This window comes from Mus caroli, unplaced genomic scaffold (assembly GCF_978045245.1).
Source record: "Mus caroli unplaced genomic scaffold, Mus_caroli_1 scaffold_4, whole genome shotgun sequence".
Taxonomy (NCBI): Eukaryota; Metazoa; Chordata; class Mammalia; order Rodentia; family Muridae; genus Mus; species Mus caroli.
The window spans coordinates 68,315,577-68,335,736 of NW_028227259.1; the positions used below are offsets into that span (position 1 = coordinate 68,315,577).

The 20,160-nt window shown below is 39.6% G+C and overlaps 1 protein-coding gene across 7 annotated transcripts in view; it reads left to right on the top strand.

Moving 5' to 3' along the window:
- N4bp2 (NEDD4 binding protein 2) overlaps positions 1-19,837 on the top strand; it is a 65,416-nt gene extending 45,579 nt beyond the window's left edge. For all 7 annotated transcript variants that reach the window (XM_085836730.1, XM_085836726.1, XM_085836728.1 and 4 more), the window contains 9 exons: positions 253-338; positions 868-913; positions 3,111-3,298; positions 6,058-6,176; positions 8,481-8,616; positions 11,569-11,757; positions 13,118-13,286; positions 16,551-16,674; positions 17,654-19,837. In XM_085836730.1, coding sequence (XP_085692856.1) covers positions 253-338; positions 868-913; positions 3,111-3,298; positions 6,058-6,176; positions 8,481-8,616; positions 11,569-11,757; positions 13,118-13,286; positions 16,551-16,674; positions 17,654-17,699 — 1,103 coding nt within the window. In that variant the 3' untranslated portion in view covers positions 17,700-19,837. The remainder of the gene's footprint in view (positions 1-252; positions 339-867; positions 914-3,110; positions 3,299-6,057; positions 6,177-8,480; positions 8,617-11,568; positions 11,758-13,117; positions 13,287-16,550; positions 16,675-17,653) is intronic.
- The last annotated feature ends 323 nt before the right edge of the window (positions 19,838-20,160 follow it).

The following is a 20,160-nucleotide window of genomic DNA, read 5'->3' on the forward strand; positions in this document are numbered from 1 at the left end:
CAGGAAGTCTCAGCTAGAGGAATGTATTAAGTTACCGGGGCATGTGATAACTTAAATAGATTCATTATGAAGTTTTGCATCTTCTATCAATTAAGTATGAAAACAATGGCATAGAACATAAAAATATCCCCAGTAAATAGAAATGTGTTAGTAATTAGTGACAAATTTACTCTGCATGTGGTAGGTGAGTGTGCTCTCTGCAAATGTGCAATGAGTAATGGTTATACTCTCTCTTCTTGCTCCTTTCACAAGGATCTCTAACAGTCGAGGACTGTGTGGTTCATATAGATCTGAATCTGGCTAAAGTGATTCATGAGAAATGGAGAGAATCTGTAATGGTTGGTACCTTCCTCATATGAAGACCCCATCCCCCATGACATTCTACTCATACATGCAGACAGATTTATACACATGCACAGAATTTTTAAAAATACTGAAAATCTTAAAAAACAGAGCTCTAAGTAGGGTATATATATATATATACACGCACACATATACACATACATATACACATTTATGTGTGTATAGATATCCCTTTTATTTTTTACTCTTTATTTTTATGTATAATAATGTTTTGCCTACATATATATCTATATGAGAGTGTCAGATCCCCTGGAATTACAGACAGTTTGCCGTTTGGGTGCTGGGAGTTGAACCAGGGTCCTCTGGAAGAGCCGCTCATGCTTTTAACCACTGAGCCATCTCTCTAGCCAACATAGCTGTTTTTAGTAATTGTATTTATATAGTTTGACTATTTTACTTAATTTTAGTAGTGGTTCATAGTTGACAAGAAGAACTGATACAGCCTCTAGCCTTGTGCCACTGCATCCTCCCTGGCTAATCCTTGCTCCCTGCCTTTGTGTTCAGGAGCGACAGAGACAAGAGGAGGTTTCTCGAGGCAAGCGCACACAAGGTAAAGAGCATCTTTGACTTACATTTGCCTTGATATTGAAATGTTGACTGCTGGTTTTTAATTTATTCTAAGTGTACTTCCATAAAATATGTTACCCAAAGATTTAAAAACAGTGTGCGTATGAGTGTGCATGTGTGTATGGAGAGTGTGTATGTCATGGTGTATGTATAGAGGTCAAAGGGAAGTTTGCAGGTGTCTCCTACCATGTGGATTCTGGGGATTGAACTCAGTAGGCAGGGTTGGCAGCAGGTGTTTTTGCTCACTATGTCCCCAAGAATTTTGATTTACAAATGAAAAAATAATCTTGTGTGTGTGTGTGTGTCTGTGTGTGTGTATATGTATGTGTGTGTGTGTGTAGTGTTGGCTATCTTAGAACTTGCTTTACACCAGGCTGACCTTGAACTTACAGAGATTATTACCCTGCTCCTGCCTTCATAGGGCTAGAATTAAAGGTGTGTGTTGCCACCTCCCAGCAAGAAATCCTTTTTTTTTTTTTTTAAAGATTTATTTATTTTAGGTGAGTACACTGTGATTGTCTTCAGACACCAGAAGAGGGCATTGGATCCCATGACAGATGGGTGTGAGCCACCATGTGGTTGCTGGGAATTGAACTCAGGACTTCTTGAAGAACAGTCAGTGCTCTTAACCACTGAGCCATCTCTCCAGCCCAAGAAATCCTTTTTTAAAAACTTGCCTTTTCGTGTTGGCACACGCCTTTAATCCCAGCACTTGGGAGGCAGAGGAGGCGGATTTCTGAGTTCGAGGCCAGCCTGGTCTACAAAGTGAGCTCCAGGACAGCCTGGGCTACCCAGAGAAACCCTGTCTCTAAAAACCAAAAAAAAACAACAACAACAAAAACAAACTTGCCTTTTTGTGTGTAAGACAGTTTGTAGCCAAGGCTGATCTTAAATTTGCAATACTTTTTAAACAAGCTTTTTGAGTGCTGGGATCACACCAAGCCCAGCTACACATAAATTTTCTCTGTCTGTGTCTGTCTGTCTGTCTGTCTGTCTGTCTCACTCTCAAAAAGAAAAAAAAAAAAAGATTAACTCTGCATCTAGCTGCAGAATAGAATCCTAGAGGTAAATAAGGCTGTGCACTGTATGTTTATCGTGACTGCTGCAGTATCTCAAGTGTGCTCTGACATGTTGTCAAAGTGCTTCTTTGTAAGGTTTTTAAAAACTTTGGGTTTATTTTCTTGATACCATTACAGAGTTATTACTCAATTATTCACATCTTTATTGATATCAGTGTCTTAGATTACTGAGGTAAACCTGCTTTTATGATAAATCCTGTCAACGTGAAGGTCCTTGAGTGCAGTATTGTCCCCAGTTGTTTCTGTCGTGGCAGGCCTGGTAAGAAGGCCTCCTTTTGTGAAGGAGCACCTTGAGCCCCTCTGTGCTCTCCACACTGCAGCTAAGGGAAGGCTGTAGGCTGAAGATTCAGACTTGTGCTCGGTATAGCTTCAGGAGAGAAGCAGTCAAACACCTACGGGTATAAGCAGCACCAATAGGGACCCCGGGCTGAGAACGAAAGACATAAATCCATCAGTCTGGGAGGAGAAGGGGAGGGAAGGATGGATATGATCAAAACTCAAGGTGTGAAATTTTTAAGAATTAATAAAAAAGAGAGAGTGAGTGCTGCCTAAGGGTGGAAGTGACTGGGCTGTTGTGGTCTTGTGGCTGCCTGGGCTGCTGTCTCTTCCCTCCTCACAGACAGGAATCTATCAGATGTGCCTGTCTCCCCCTTAGAGATGCTATGTTACATGTTAACTCCTGTTATTGTGAACCTCATGCTTTGTTGTTTATTTTGAATGTAACTTGCTATTTATAGTATCCTCTGGTCTGTCAGTATTTGTCAGCATGTTGCTCTCCTCAGTTCTCGGAGTAGGAGAGTGGGGCTGAGCACAGCTCTCCCTGTTGCTCACTGCCCAGCATTAACTGTTTTGTTGGGGAGGGAGTCACAGTGATGTGGAAGACAATGGGAAGCATTGAGCTGATTTATAGTCATCCCTAGGTCGTTGCTCACATGAAATATTTGCTTGTAGTTATGTGAAGGTTCATTTTGAAATTTCAGAGTCATATTATAAGCTGAAAAGGGCTTTAAAATCCCATGTTTCTTTTGTCTTGTGACTAATGCTTAATTCTTTGTCCATTAATTGCTGACTCCGTGATACTATTTTATATTACTCTTGTAGATCCTTTGCTGGCTGGACATACTGGTCTTGATAATTTTGAACAAAAATCATCTCAGAAAACAGGCAAAAGGTTATTGAAGACTTTAGCAGCACCTGAGACCCTGGATCACTGGAACACTCAAACAAAAAAAGTTTCACTTCGAGAAATAATGTCAGAAGAAATTGCCTTACAGGAGAAACATGACTTGGTATGGGTTGGCACAGATACAATGTTACGTACATGTGATTTTCATTTAATTCTGTGTCTCTCATATTTAGCTTGGATGAAGGAACTATTATAACTGAAGATAGGTAGAATTGAAGTCAAGGCTTTGCTTCCAGTTGACACTGATAGGTGTTAAGTTGTCGTGCTAAGTATGTGTGATTTAGGTTCAATTATTTCAGGCCATCAAGTTGTGTCATTGGTAGTTTTGTTTGTTTGGTTTTATTGTGTTTACTTTTTGAGACAGGGTTAGTCTGTGTAGCCTTGGCTTTCCTGGAACTCACTTTATAGAGCAGGCTGGCCTTGAACCGTGTGTGCTGGGATTGAAGGTTTGAGCCACCATTGACTGGCTTCATTGGTCATTTTTAACATTTACTTCAGTAATTTTTTAACTTATAGAAAAATATGAAATCTTTAAAGATACTATCATACATTATTTAGTTATAATATCTGCATTGTATTTTTAAGTTCTGTCATCCTTACAGGATGATAAGATCCTAAGTTTGTAGTTTAGTCATGTTAGAATTTGTAGTTTAGAAACATGACCTGTTAGATCTCCAGGACTCTTAGTATTGAGGATTATTTGTGGGGGAGTTAATTCAGGTTATAAAGCATATGGGAAATATTTTGTTTCTTTTGAGGCAGGTCCTCATGCAACTGAGGTGTTCCTGCTCTGTTTCTGTTACTCTGTGGCGTGTTCACTTCATTAGTCATTTCCTGGGCAGAGTTGTACAGCTTCCCTTCTTACTGCTGTTTGTGCTACAAATGGGTTCAATATAACTAAACTTTAAACAGATAGTTCTAGGATTGTTATTAAAATTTCTAATTTAGAAGGTTCCAGGGTTATTTTAATTGCCTTTGAAGTTTTATAGAAGGTTATTTTCAGAGATTAATGTCTTAATCACAAGCAAAAATTATTTAACTATTCTGTCAACACTAGAAAGTATTAAAGTTACTTTAAGAAGTAACCCCTCCCTCTTCCCCTTTCTTCCTCTCTCTCCCTTTCTCCCCTTCTCTCCTCCCCCCACCCCTCCTCCCCTTTCCCCCCTCTTCTCCACTTGTTTGTTTGTTGAGACAGGGTTTCTTTGTGTAGTCCCGGCTATCCTGAAATTCACCCTGTAGACCAGGCTGGCAGGCTGATTTATCTGCCTCTACCTTTCAAGTGGTGGGATTAAAAGGATGTGTCACCACTACCCAGCTACTTTAACAGACTTTTTCCTGATTTAGTTTAGAATTTAAAAGAAGATACTCTAAGAACTCCAGGGAGATGGCTCAGTGAGTAAGACTACTTTCTGTCAAGCATGAGGGAGGCCTTGAGTTCAAGCCCCTCAACGTCACCATAAAAGGTTTTTTAAAAAGTGGGTGTGCTAGCAGCTGAGCTGTTGGGCATATAGCAGGAAGAGCACCGGGGAGACACCATTTAAAGGGAAGAAGGTAGACTGTGATGGAGCCAGCACAGGGAGCATGCAGGACACACCCCTCTGCCACACAGGCAGGGACAGAGAACTGTTGTAGGAAACTATTTAGGGAAGTCTGACAGCTTTACTTTATTTTCTTACTTAGAGTTTTACCATTCTGTGTTGGATTTCAATACATATCCCGACTGGCCTTGAACTCTCCACCTTTCTGTCTTCTATGTCAAGCATCATAAACATTTGGAACTCTGCTCTGCTGGAGTAGTAGTTCTAGATAGGCAGCTTTATGGAGTGTGAATAAGAGTTATTTTTTTAGTAAATATATATATATTTTTAAAATATTTTATTTATTTATTTATTTTATATATGTGATGAGTACATTGTAACTGTCTTCAGACACACCAGAAGAGGGCATCGGATCTCATTACAGATGGTTGTGAGCCACCATATGGTTGCTGGGAATTGAACTCAAGAGCTCTGGAAGAGCAGTCAGTGCTCTTAACCTCTGAGCCATATCTCCAGCCCCCTAGTAAATATATTTGTGAAAAAAATTTAAACAATTAAGAGTGCTAAGGATTTCTGTCAACCTGAATTTGTAACATTTACACATTGTAGCTTCTGCCCATTGAGGAAAATACAGTTTTGAGTATGGGAGTATGACTCATGGGAGACATTTCTTTTGGGTTTCAGTGCCAGAAAAGCCCTACTCTCCTGAGCAGTTGGTTTATTTTTATTTCATGGGCACTGAGATGTTTCTGTCCCTGTTGCTTTTGCTACTCAGGGCGCTCAGAACTAAATTTGTAGCAATTTAATTTTACTTGCTAGCTAATTTTTGACTTTGTTTATTTGTATCCTATCTTTTTAATAGTTACATTGATTAATGATTGATAATGTCCCAAGTAAAGCATCATTATGTCATTTGTTGTATGAATATCATAGCATTTATACCTGCCTGGTATGGTCTACTCCACACTTAGGCTATAGCGTACACCAGTATTGATGTGGTCCATGTTTACGGAAGCATTGGTTGACTGTATATGGAGCTTCATCCTAGCTGGACTGTTTAATAGACTGTTGGGTGTATGTATGTATGTGTATGTGATTATATGTGTTTATCAGCATCTTCAAATTATTGTCAAAAGTGGGATAGAAATAAATAATGTAAGAATACTTATATTGCTGACTTTATCCTATGATCAGTGAAGAAAGTTTGTGATTTCTTATAAATCATTGGTCTTTTTGCAACAAAATAAGTAGGGTTTAGGTTCAGTATTGTCTGGCTTATAAATTTCATCTTACAAATTTTCATCTTATTTCTGTTTTGTTTTAGAAAAGGGAGACACTTATGTTTGAAAAAGATTGTGCCACAAAACTAAAGGAAAAGCAACTCTTTAAAATATTTCCAGCCATTAATCAAAATTTCCTGGTGGACATTTTCAAAGATCACAAGTAAGTGAGTGTTAAAAGGACTGGCTAGTGTCCCTGGAAACACTTGCCAAATGATCTATAGTGTTCATTTAACAAATTGATACATTTGATATATAATTCAGAAAGTGAAAATATCTAGCAACTGTCTTATATTCCTTGTTAATTTTTAAAAAAAATTTTTTTTGTTACTTTCTCACCATGGGAAACACATCCAGATAACAGGTAGCTGAGAGGTAGACAGTGTTTTACTTATATTTTTAAATTAGAATCTCATGGTGTTAAGTGGAGTTTGTTACAGTATGACTATCAGAATGGAATTGGATTATCTATGTTTGATTTTGGAAGGAAACTGGAACTATGTATAGATCCCCAAAAGATTGATGGAGTATAGATGTTGCAATTAAAAGAAACATTCAGTTAATGTTCCTGAACTAGGCAGAAACTCAGCTTGGTATGCCCTAAGTTCTAGACAAGCAAGAGCTATGTAGCCTATCTCTAGAATAAATAATTTTTAAAAATTAGAAATCCAGTTATCAGTATTGCCTCTTACTATAATTTGGTACTAGGAATTTAGCTGGGGCTGTCCCAAAACTTGCTGTGTATATAATGATGACCTTGAACTTCTGACCTTGCTGCTTCCACCTCTCAAATTCTAGGCTTACAGGTATCTGCCATCATGGCCAATTTTATGTAGTTATAGGGATCAAACCCAGGATTTCCTGAATGTTAGCCAGGTATTCTACCATCTAGGACTAGTTAAGTTAATTTTGACTGTATATAAAACACAAAATTGAGTACATTAATGAGTGATAAAATGTTTTGACCTATGTGAACATTGTGTAGTGTTTAATTAGGTTAATATGTTTTTTTCCAAAGTGCTGGCTATCCTGAACTCAAGACCAGGTTGGCCTTGAACTCACAGAGATCCTCCTGCCTCTGCCCCCTGAGTGTTGGGATTAAAGGCATGCATCACCATGCATGACATCATGTTTTTTTTAAACACCTGAGTTTTTTACTCATTCATTCATTCATTGTGTGTGCAAGCAGTAAGGTGTGAGTGTGGAGGTCAGAGAACAGCTCTTGAGACTTGGCTCTCTCCTTTCAGTATGTGGGTTCTGGGGATCAAACTCAGGTCATCAGGTGTGGGAGCAAGGCTACCTGTTGGGCTGTTGCACCTGCCCATTTACTGCTGCTGCTGCTGCTGCTACCTCTACTACCTTTCCAAGTGTTTAAGAGCAGTTGCTGCACTTCACAGGACCAGAGTTTGATTACTAATACGATGGTGGCTTACAACTGTCAGTAACTCCAGTTCCAGGGAAACTGATGGCCTCTTCTGGACTCCATGGGTACCAGGCATACATGGTACACAGACATACATGGAGGTGAAATATCCATATATGTACAATAAAATAATAAAAATGCTTCCATGATTCTTTCCCTTCCTCCTCTTCCTCTTCTTCTTCCTCTTCCTCCTATTCTTCCTCTTCCTCCTATTCTTCCTCTTCTTCCTTCTCCTCTTCTTCTTCTTCCTCCTCCTCCTCCCCCCTCCTCCTCCTCCTCTTCCTCCTCCCAGTGTTTTTCATTATGGACAATTAAGCCAAAACCCAATAAATGCTAGGCAGGTGCTCTATCACTGAGCTGTTATTTTTATTTTAAGACAGGATTTTGCTCTGTAGCCCATGATGGCCTTAAACTTGTGATCCTCCTGCCCCAGCTACCTGAGTAGCTAGAATTGTGGTGTGTGCCATTATGCCTAGCTTGGTACCACTTTTGACAGTTAGATTTTTGAGCCTGGGCATAAAGTGCTTGGCAGGAATGAACAGGCCTTAGGGTTGATCCTCATCATTAGACATCATTAAGGAGGCAGGGGCAGGCAGATCTCGGAGTTTAGACCAACTTGATCTCTGTAGCAAGTTCCTGAGCATCCAGGGCTGCACTGAGACCTATCTTTAAAAAAGTTGAGACCTGGTAACTTTGAGTGTGTTATGTTTCAGTATTAAAAACTAAAGACTAAGCCAATTTCCGATACTTTTTAAAACTAAAAATACTTATTATTTTATGGATATGAGTGTTTGCCCACATGTGTATGTATGTGTGCCCCATGTGTGCCTAATGCTTCCAGAACTGGAACTGGAGTCCACACACTTGGGAGCAGTCACGTAGGTGCCGGGAACCAAGCCTGTGTTCTCTGCAAAAGCAGCTAGTGCTCTTAGGAAGTACTAAAGATGCTTCATGGTGACCGTGTCACAGAACTCTCATTTCCCTCTACTTCTTTAAATATATTTATTTAAACATTATCTACTTTAAATATATTTATTTAAACAGCTACTCACTGGAAAACACTGTACAGTTTCTAAACTGTGTGCTTGAAGGAGACCCTGTGAAAACAGTTGTAGCTCAAGAGTGTGTTCATCAAAATGAGAATAACACTTATACTGCACAGAAATCAAAAGAGAAAAAGGTATGGAGTGATTCGATCTTTTACTCTGTTGCCAAATAAATGTATATAAAAATATGGATTGTTTATTGAGTATAATAATTTAATGGTTATTGTTTTACTAGTTTGAGTAGATTGAAAGTTTACTGACCAGTAACATACTTTTAAAAAATATCTGTGTACTCAGAATGAATTTATACCTAAATATGTTCTTATTTGATATTGGTATACAGTGATAAGCATCTAAATTTAAATTCTTGTAGATTCTGTGTAGACTTTTCTTTCTTTCTGTTTTTCCTTAGGCAGGGTTTCTCTGTGTATCCCTGGCTGTCCTGGAACTTGCTGTGTGTAGACCAGGCTGGGCTCTCAGAGATGCATCTGCCTCTGCCTCAATGTAGTTGTTTCTATGTAGTCGCAGCAGCTATGAGACATAATTGATCAGCAGAGGTTTTTAGTATGTCATAGATCTTAGACTCTAAAACTTCTTTCCTAAGTGGTTACTCTGTTTTACCTTGAAAATGCCTTGTTCTGTGTTTGGATAACTCGTTATAACTTGTAATCTTGTATCAGCATCAGAGCGTCTTATTTTTGCCTTATTTTATGTATTTGGGTGTTCTACCTACATTCATGTATGTGTCTCTGTGTGCAGGGCTGATGGAGGCCAGAGACAGGTATCAAATCCCTTCAAATCCCTTCCAGTTACAGGAAGTTGTGAGATTCCACGTGGTGCTGGGAACCAGACCCCCAAGTCCTCTGCAGGAGCAGCAAATGCCCTTAACCCGTCTCCTTAACTGTCTCCACAGCCCCCTTTGTTGTTCTGTTTGGTTTTGAGACAGGGCTTTTCTATGTAGCCCTGGCTGGCCTAGAATTGTGTGGACCAGAGTGGCTTTGAACTCAGAGATCCTCTTGCCTTGATCTCTCAAGTACTGAGATTGAAGTTGTGGGTCACCATGCCTAACTCATAATTTTTGTAGAGTATGGTGATGTCTGTTATTTTAAACTTTTGCAGTTCCAGGGTCTAAGCAAAATATTAATGAGGAGATTGTATAACTATTATTATATATAAGGTTAGTTTTTCTTAATATTTTTACCAGTTGGAAATATATATAACATAATACATACAGTGTTTTTATAGTACCTACATATATACAGTATTACATATAATACTGCTAAGGTTTCCATAAATCAATTAAAATCATACTTCTCTTAAGATAAGACATAGATTGCTGTTTGTAAGTAGTTCTCTGCAAAAAAATAACTTTGAAGAGAAGAATTAATAAAAAGACAGCTTGACTTAGGAATAACTATATTTCAGTTTTTAAACATTAGTTTTTTAATATTCTAAAGCAGTGGTTCTTAGCCTTCCCAATGCTGTGACCCTTTAAAAGGCTGTCATGTTGTGGTCACCCCAAGTAATATCATTTTGTTGTTACTTAATAACTGCAGTCATCCTAATGCTATCAGTCACAATGTAAATATCTGTATGTGGCTCTCAAGGGTTGCGACCCCCAGGCTGAGAGCCACTGTTTGAAAAGTATTTGGCTGTACTGTCTGAAACAGTACTCAGATGGGAAGCATATGGACGTTTGTATAATTATTATCTTCACTCTCGTACGTTTTGCATAAGAGTGGCTTGTTTAAGGATCTGTTTTGGATAACGGTGACATCACATGCATATGTGGGTGCACACACATACAAAAGCACACTTTGTTGCTGTATTCTGAGAGAGGATCTTGATGTGTAGCTTACAGTGTTCTCAGTCCAGCTGCTTGGCCTCCATGATCCTAGGATTGTGAAGGTCCAGGTTTTATTGTAAGCAGCTGCTGACCGCAGTGACTAATGGGACACAGGAGGCTGAAAGCTCCCCAGAAAGGTGTTGGTGATCTCTTATCATCAGCCGAGCTAACTACAAGAGTTATTCGGATTTTTTAGAGTTATTTGTTTTTAATTGGCTTTTAAGAACCATAAGTTGAAATTTCTCATTGCTACCTTGAAACTATTTGTTTGTTTAAAGCAAGACATTGTATACCTCAAGCCGGCTTCATACTCCTGGGTAGTATGAATGCTTGAAGCCCTGCCTCTCTGAGAAGATAGGCAAGTGCAGCACTAGCCAAGGCTTGAAACTGCATAGGTTTAAACACAAACCAGAGCGCGGATTTCTGTGCTGAGTACATTTGGATTGCTGTCTAGTCTACCTTCTATCTTTTGGCTTGATATTATGACCTAATTATATTTTAGTAATTTTGAAGAACAGCTGGTGGTGGCTTCTGTGGCACACTTCTTTAATCCCAGTACTCAGGGAGGAAACAGAGGCAGGTGAATCTCTGAGTTCGAGGCCAGCCTGGTCTACAGAGTGAGTTCCAGGACAGCCAGGGCTACACAGAGAAACCCTGTTTCATCCTTCTTCCTCCACCAAAAAGGAAATAATCATTGTAAAGAGCATTTCTATGTCTCCTAAAAGTGGTGATGTTAACAATCTGAAAGCTGATGGTAGGAAGTCCCTGGCTTACAGTGAAGACATTGAGGAAAAAGATGAGCCTAGCTGTCCATTTGCTTTTCCTCCTTGCTTGCTTCCTCCCAACCCCCAAGATAGGGTTTCTCTGTAGCCCTGGCTTCCCAAAACTCCCTCTGTAGATCAGGCTAGATCAGACAGGCTTTGAACTCAGAGATCCACCTATCTCTGCCTCCCAGTGACTGGGATTAAACAGTCTCATGGAGGCCAGAGTAACCTCCAATTTCTGTGTAGCCAGGCTGCTGTGATCCTCCTGTCTGTTTATGACCATATTACACTGAACACATCCAGTTGCCTCACCTTCCTGCTTTTGTGTGATAGCTAAATACTAGGATTACAGACATGTACCACCATGCCTGGCTCAGGCCTAGTTTATGCATACATTTTCTGACAGGAAGACATTCGTTGAGAATAAGACATCTATCCCAGACTTTCTTTGTGTATTATGCATCATGCTCTTCTAGGCAAAGAAACTGAAAGAGGCTGAGGACAGCCCAGGGGACCCATCTTTCCAGGATTTTGAGTACCCTGAGTATGATGACTACAGGGCAGAAGCTTTCCTGCACCAGCAGAAGAGGATGGAGTGCTACAGCAAGGCCAAGGAAGCCTACCGCATGGGGAAGAAGAACGTGGCCACCTTCTATGCTCAGCAGGTGAAGCGAAAAACCCGTTACAGTTCGTTCATCAATTGTGGTATTTAAGTATTCTTAAATGCATGAAGTTTTATTTGGAGATTATATAAGTGACATATAAAGTGGCCTAATATAAAAGACTGCACATTTGTGAAACTTTTATCTACTTTGTTGAGTTTCTGTCATTGCTTTTGTTTGTGTAGCGTCATGAATACAGTTGTTCTTCAGGCCTCAGTGTGATCTTGCTCTCACACATGCTCCAACAAGTGCTCTACCACTGAGCTGCTTTTCTGCCTCCCCTCCCCTCCCCTCCCCTCCCTTCCCTTCCCCTCCCCTCCCCTCCCCTCCCCTCCCCTCCCCTCCCCTCCCCTCCCCTCCCTTTCTCAGTTATCTTTTATATTGAGACTGAGTCTCACTAAATTATCCAGGCTGCCCTTGAACTTGTGATTCTGTTTTGTAGCTTTCCAAGTTACTGGGAATATGACTGTATACCACTAGGCCTGGGGTATTGTGTTTTTTTTTAACCTGGATTTTCCTTTAGGCTAAATTGAATAATATGATGGTCTTTTGAGCAGTTTATCATTCACTAGTATGTTTGAACAGATAGAAGTTTCATGGAGGAAAGAAAGCAGAAAAGGCTGTGTTAGACTGGAGTCACATGGGTCTTACAGTTTTTAGTAAAACATTTATTTATTTGTGTGTGTATGTATTTGGTACATGCGCATTAGTGTGTGAGTGCATGTTCCTGTAGATCCAGAGGCCAGAGGAGGATACCAAGTATCTTCCACTTCACATTCCCATTTATTGCCTTAAGACAGGCAGTAAGGGAGTATGGAGCTGGAAGCTCAACCTTTTAGCTAGGCTGGCTTGCCAGTGAGCTTCCGGGATCTACCTGTCTCTTCCCCTGATTCTGGGTTAGGGCATATACAGATATGCCCAGCTTTTTACATTGACTTGAACTCAGTTGTCATGAACAGGTGGTGTCAAACTAGAATAGCCCTTTGAGCCCTAATAACAGTCCTTGGACAGTGGGTAACTAGAAACTGTTTTAAAGGGACCATCAAACTGAGAGACCCACGGTTATCAAAGAATACACTTTATTAATCAAATCAAACATTAAATATGTTGGTTCTTTCTTGAGCTAAATATTGTCTTTTATGAATTTTGCTTGAGGATTTTTTTTTAATTGTACTACTATGGGTAGTTTAAATGCCATATTCTTCACTTACTAAATTTCTCCAACGTTTGTTCATCTTTTAGCCTATTATATCAAGGAACTAAATTTAGTGTTCTGAATTTTGTTTAGGGCACGTGTACTTCTTTGCCTGTCTTAAGTGGTGATTATCAAACGTGTCTGTTGGTGCTGTGTTTATGATTAAAGGGCAGTCTTCATGAGCAGAAGATGAAAGAAGCCAATCACCTCGCTGCTGTGGAGATCTTTGAGAAAGTCAACGCCTCTCTGCTACCGCAGAACGTCTTAGACCTCCATGGGCTGCATGTGGATGAAGCTATAGAACATTTGACAGCAGTTCTACAGCAGAAAACAGAAGGTAGGAATGTGCGGATGACATTGGCATTGACAGACCTTGCCGAACACAGTGAATCTGCCTGTGCAGACCGGGACTCTCTGCTGTCCGGGAACTCTGAGATCTGCCTGCCTCTGCTTCCAAAAGGCCACCATACCTGTCATACACACACACACACACACACACACACACACACACACACACACAGTTTTTTTTAAATTCTGTATTAGCTGAAATTGTTTTCTGTGTCTTCCTAGCTCACTACTTAAATTTTATTTTAGATTTATTTTATTTTATGTGTGTGAATATTTTGCCTGTATGAATATCTGCATTATTTGTATGCCTGGTTAGAAGAGGACATTGGGTCATCTTGAATTGGAGGTATGGGTCTCTGTATGTGCGGAGCTGAACCTAGGACATATGTAAGAGCAGCAAGTTCTCTTATGATGAACCATCACTCCAGTTCAGTTCCCCAGTGCTTCTAAAAACTAGAATTTTGGTGTGGGAAAATGGTGTTGTGTGACACTGGGGAGATAGAAACCTGTCTGCTCAGCCCAGAAAGAGAGTCCATGGCAGAGAGGCTAAGCATGCCATTGACGTCTGACCTGAGATGGCTGAGTTTATTGCCCTTCCTCACAGGGGTGTGCATGTGATGGTTTGGGTGAGAATGGCTCCCTATGAGCTCAGATGTTCGAGTCTCCAGTTGTTAGGACTGCTTGGAAAGGATTAGGAGGTGGGCCTTTATTGGAGGAGGTGTGTCACTGGGGATGGGCTTTGAGGCTTCAAAAGCCCAGTACCTTCTGAGTTAGCTCTCTGCCTCATACTATTGGGTGATGCTGTATTCTCTCAGCTACTGAGTACCATGTGTCTGTTGCTGTGCTCCTTGTCACAATGGTCATGGGCTGTAAGCTCCCAGTAAACTTTCTTTCAGCAATGGAAAAGTGACTAAGACAATGGATGAACATAGCAGACTGTAGTGTAGGATGACTTAGCAATCACACAGTGTTGCACTACTGATGGGCGCCGTGCTATACTCACCCCTACAGTAGAAATGCTTGCCTTTGACCCTCAGTGTCCAGTGTTGATCCTCTCTTTTGTCCTGAGCTACTCTACTGTCTTTCTGAGTTTCCTCTTTGAGATTCCATAAGTAAGTGACATTGTACAGTCTTTTCTTTCAGTCTGGCTAATTTCACTTAGCATAACGCCTCCTTGCTCAACCATGTTTCTCTCCTTCCTTCCTTCCTTCCTTCCTTCCTTCCTTCCTTCCTTCCTTCCTTCCTTCCTTCCTTCCTTCGTGTGTGTGTGAACAATGTAGTAGATCTATTTAATGGAGTTGTCCATGAAGATGAAATTCTCATACATGGATGAATTTATAAGAGTGCTACTTAAAAGAAGGCCAATAAAAAAGGTGTCCTTTATCTGAAATGTCCTTAGCAGATTAGTGATTGCTTGGGCTGGAAGGAACTGCTGAACTGCTGACTGCCACATGGCTTCTTTTTGATTGGAGAGAGTATTGGAAGCAAGTGTTGATTGCTAGCTGAAGCAGTTGATATGCTAAACAATAACCCAAACAACAAGCCCTACTGAATCATAAAGGAGTTGTTTTGGTTTTAGAGACAATATATCACTAAGTTGCCCAGGCTGCTGTAGCCCAGGTTGGCATTGAACCTAACTCTGTAACACAGGTTGACCTTGAACTTATGATTCTGCCTCAGCCTCCAAAGTGGCTGTGATTAAGGCTTTTTCGCACGTGGCCCAGCAGTAGCTTGCCCAGAGTAGCATTTAGTCAGACCCAAGGTGTAAAAAGCCATCTTGTTCTTGCTTGTGGTACCTGTCTACTACTTACCACCAGATGGCAGAATTGCTGAATAGAAGTGTTTGGGTAGGGGGAATCTGTGGGGTATCCTGTATTATGTTTTAGTCATGGTATAAAAGAATTTTCAAAATTGAGGCTAGAGACATCTGGGCCCTGTGCCTTGTGAGTGAAGTACACACACACCTGTGAAGTACTTTCGAGTTCAGATAAACCAGAAACTTGTTAACAGTTTGGATGTGATTGGTTAGAAGGATTCATGGGAGACCGAGGAACAAGTTAAACATCACCATGAGGATGCAGTCAGAAAATAAAGGCGGGAAAGAGAGGAGAAATAACTCTACTTTAAAAAAGTAAACAAAGAAAAGTAAAGGGAAGGAAAAACCTTTGATTTATAGCTCCGTAAACAATGCATCCGTTTGGGCGCAGTGGCACACCTTTAGTCCCAACACTAGTTGGAAGTCAGAGGCAGGTGGGTCTCGGGGTTTGAGGAGAATCAGGTCTACAGAGTGAGTTCCAGGTCAGCCAGAGCTGTATACTGAAATGTTTAATATATGTATATGTTTATGTAGTATAAAGATAAAACCTTAGGCTATTTATGAATGAGAACATAAATTTTTTACATTAAGTACTTTATTATTAATAGGACTTCTTTGTTTTTATTGTTGTTGTTACTCTATTAGAGCTAGTATTGATCTCAGAATTTATATATCTATCTTCCCAAGGTCAAATATGAAGTAGCAACAGCATATTATCAAGAGATGAGTGTCATTCAGTATTTTAAAAAATTCTCTCCTGGGAAGAATTTAACAATGAATTATCTTTGATAGACCATGTTAAAAGTATATTTGTTAATAGCTAGCTGTTCCTGGAAATGATCTATAAGATAGTAGCTTTTATTATCTCCTTTCTTAATGTGAAGAAACAGGCGCCAAGAAGCCAGTGAATTTGCCCATAGACACACACAGTTGATTTGTGGTAGCACTGAGATTCATACTAAAATTTTAGTGTGTTTCATTAATAGGGTTGATTCTAATTCACAAAAATATGTCATGTAAAGCAATGTCTGAGTAAGATGCGCAGCAGCTTTAGATATAACTAATATTGCTGTCATTATTCAGAAAGGCTGTGGAAATTGGACATCTCTCTCCTCGGTTAAGCCTTATTTTTCTCTCCTGGTACAGAGTCTCACCATGTCCCTCAGACTGACTTCAACGTCGCCTTGTAACCCTGGCTGCCTTATTCCACATCCTCTGTCTCAGCCCCCTGCTACCAAGTGTGTGCTCAAAGTCTAGTTCCACTCATGTCTTTAGATGGATAAACTGCTTCAAGGCTCTATGTACTTTAAAACATCCCCCCCTCCGAGTTTTAAATCTCTAGAACATCATGAAAATAATTTCATATGCTTTTGATAGTTAGATTTTCTGTTAAGAATGTAAAAACTGATTTTATTGTTCTATTTCCCATTTTAACAGAATTTAAACAGAGTGGTGGCAAGCCCTATCTGTCGGTGATTACTGGGAGAGGAAATCACAGCCAGGGAGGAGTTGCTCGGATCAAACCAGCTGTCATTAAATACCTCACAAGCCACAGCTTCAGGTGAGTGTAGACTTCTGCTCCAGTATGGTCAGAACTGTTCAGATAGTCACTTCGGTTCCGCTCTCAGATTTCAGTCACAAATTGGTGGTTAAAGGATAGCTTTTCTTGCTAGGTTTATATTGTCTGGTAATGAGAATCTAGAGGAAAAGATGGCTTTCTCAGGGATAATCTGCTAAGACTTTCTATTGTAAATTAAAAAAAAAAAAAGATATTTTTGAATCCTTTGTTACTGCACTCCTGAGCAGAACTAGGCCTTGCTGGTTTTGAAAGACAAAAGTGCATTTGTGGGACTTTGGCTGAAATAGGTAGAATTTGGATGTAGCTGAAGTTCTAATGGAATCTCTAATGTGTCCTCTAAGTTAAGTGCACAATTGATTTTTATTGATAAGTACGGAGTGTCCTTTTCCAATGTAGTCATTAGCCAGCAATAGAAATGGACAAGGAAAACCCCAAGGGTGAGGCTTTGCTGCTCAAGAGATTCTCTGAGAACACCAGTCGTTAAATCTCCCCTAACCTTGGAACCTTCCAGTTGCAGTTAGTGTAAGACTTCTTCATGCCACACAGTGAGCTATCACTTGTTTGCCTTTAGAGAACAGTAGTGTTAGTTTTGTACATAAACGTTAGAAGCCTTTGGGGCTAGTTTTATAGTTGGGTTGGTTAGATTAGAACTTTGTCGAGGTGAGGCAATGCAGCATCTTCTCTCTGGCACAGCAGAGTCTTCTTCATGAAGGTCAAGTTCAGGCCTGAGAGGTTCTGGACAATCATGTTATGATGTAGAATAATCAACCTGCAGCTTTTGGGTTGTACTGTCTTAGATGGTAAATCGGGGATTGCCACAGAGATAGGGTTCTGGATGTTAATGAAGGAGCCAGTAGTGGTAGCAAATATTAAGTATAGACAATTCAAATTGGTTACAGATAGGTTTTTTAAAGTAGCTTAAAATTTTTATATTTAAATAACTCATTTCTCATTTCTACAGGTTCTCTGAAATTAAACCAGGGTGCTTGAAAGTCATGCTAAAGTGAAACTTAGAGCCCTGGACTTTGCAGCGTGAGGTTTGTGGGCTGACGTTGGTTTTTACTTGTAGTAATGCAGTCAGTTCTATTTTCCAATGTATTTTATTAGGAATGTAAAACAAGAGAAGTGTTTTACAGAGTCCAAGGAAGGTTGTTTGTTTTTTACTTGATCAAATGCCAGTCCGTTACTTGTTGAAACATTAAAGGGAATTTTTATTAATTACAAAATGTCTAAAAAAATTAAAAAAGTATCACCTGCAGTTTAAAATCTTTTTTTTTTTTTTTTTGGTTCTCTGTACAGCCCTGGTTGTCCTGGAACTCACTTTGTAGACCAGGCTGGCCTCGAACTCAGAAATCCGCCTGCCTCTGCCTCCCCAGTGCAGTTGAAAATCTTAAGTGCTGTATCGTAGTTAGGAAACAACCAACCAACCAACAAACACTGCCTTTGTGTTATGGTTCACATTTCGAAAGTCCTAAGGGTGGCTGTGAGGGCAGTGGGCCTAGAGCCTCTCAAAGAATTCGTTAAACAGTGGAGGAAGAGGGCGAGCAGCAAAAACGAGTTCTTCCTGCTTTCAGAGCTTAGCACAAAATCACTTGATTTTGCTGTTAGACAGGAGGACACTTGATTGTATTTCCTCTGTATTGCTCATCCCTTCCCTTCCGAGCTGGTCTGTATGTTTTTCTGGGAGGAAGGTTGGGTCTGAGAGTAACTTGTAGTCTCATAGGTACAATAGGTAGCGTTCAGAGAAGGAGAGCCAGCTCTGGGTGTCTCCTGTGAGTCCTGGACTGTCTGTGCAGTGACACAGAGCCTCAATGGCTGGTTTAGACTCAGACATCATTTCTAAGCTGCAGGGAGTCAGTTCTACTGACTTAAGTGCAAAACCATTTTTGCTATAACTGTAAAAGAAACCCTTGTAATTAGAAAGAATTTTTTACCTTTATTTTGTAAAGGAGCCAACTTTCTGAAAGAAAAGTCTCTCTCATTGGTGTTTTTGAGCTGATGTCCTATTTGTGTGTAAATTCTGGTTTCCTTTCTACAGACTTAGTGTGGCAAAGTATAGTTTTTCTAGAATGACTCAGTAGTTAAAATAAATCTAACTTTGGACATACAGAGTATTTTCAACATACACGGTGTTCACAAGCAATTGTGTTGCATTTATAACCTTCATCAGGAATGCGGCAGTGCCCTCCTCTGAAAGATTCCGACAGACAGAATGAGCTCCCAGAGAGCATTTTAATGGGAATAAAAGTTAGAACCACATTTTTACGTCTTGTGAATTATGCTTTTAAAAAAGAGCCTTACCATTGAATTTTATTTCCATAAAAACAAAAATCTATGTTTGTTACCTACAAATAGTTAGTGATTACTGATACTCAAGTATTTATATTTTTAGACTTGTAATAATTTGTTTTAAAAATTGCGGTAGTGTAGCATACCATTTTTGGTAATGCTTAGAAGTGTTTTATATACATATATATATTACAAATAAAGCAGTTCCCTTTTACAACTTAGTACAAAAACCATAATCAGTAGTTAATAAAGTAAGCATATTCCTGTGTTCAAGTTAATATGATACAAAAACCGAGACAATTTACAACCCGGAATTATTGGAGTGTGTGCAGCTGCATACTCATTTTCTGTGTTTTATATTTTTTCATGTTTTAAAAACACATTTGAATATTTCAGACAGATTTATATTATTACTGTGATTCTAATTAATGAGAGAGCAGTGAGACGAAGTCCTAGTATGCCTGCAGCTGGAGGCTGTGGCTAGAAGTCCCAGAAAGCGGAAGTCTGGCAGTGGTTCTTCATGATGGAGTAAAGCCAGCTCAGGCCTCACCTTCCTAAATACTGAGACTATAGGTATGTTTTGCCATGCTTGGCTTCATGTCCTTTAATTATTAACTATAAATACACAAAGTTTGAACATCATATATATTTATAGTCCCAAATTTCCTTCCCCGCCCTCCTATCTGGTATCATCGGAGCAGTTATAATTATAAAAGATCATTTCCTGAACTTTCACTCACTGACCTCTAGATCTTGTGTCCTAGCCAGAGGTAGAGATACTTTGTCAATCAAAGATTTTTCTTTTGATCACTTCTGAATTTTGTATGTCTATTTTGTATGTCAGAAGTAAAGATGGTTTAGAGATGACCCAGGTTAGAAGAGCTCTTTGTAAACCTAGTATTTTAAAACATTTTAAAAGTATAGCATTTCTTCCCCAAAACTTGGAAGAGCTTAGTAGCAGTTATATACATTTAAAATCTGTTACTGGAGACAGAAAACAGAAAATTGATAGGAATCACATGACAGTCAGTGTGAGGGCCAGGCCTCACAGCCATTTTCAGTCTTTTTGCTTATCCTGTGAGACAATTGGAGCATGTTTTCTGACATTTATTAGCTGTTGATATATTGGTGTTATTTTTGAGTTGAAGTTTTCTTCTGGTTATTAGTATTTCCATACTG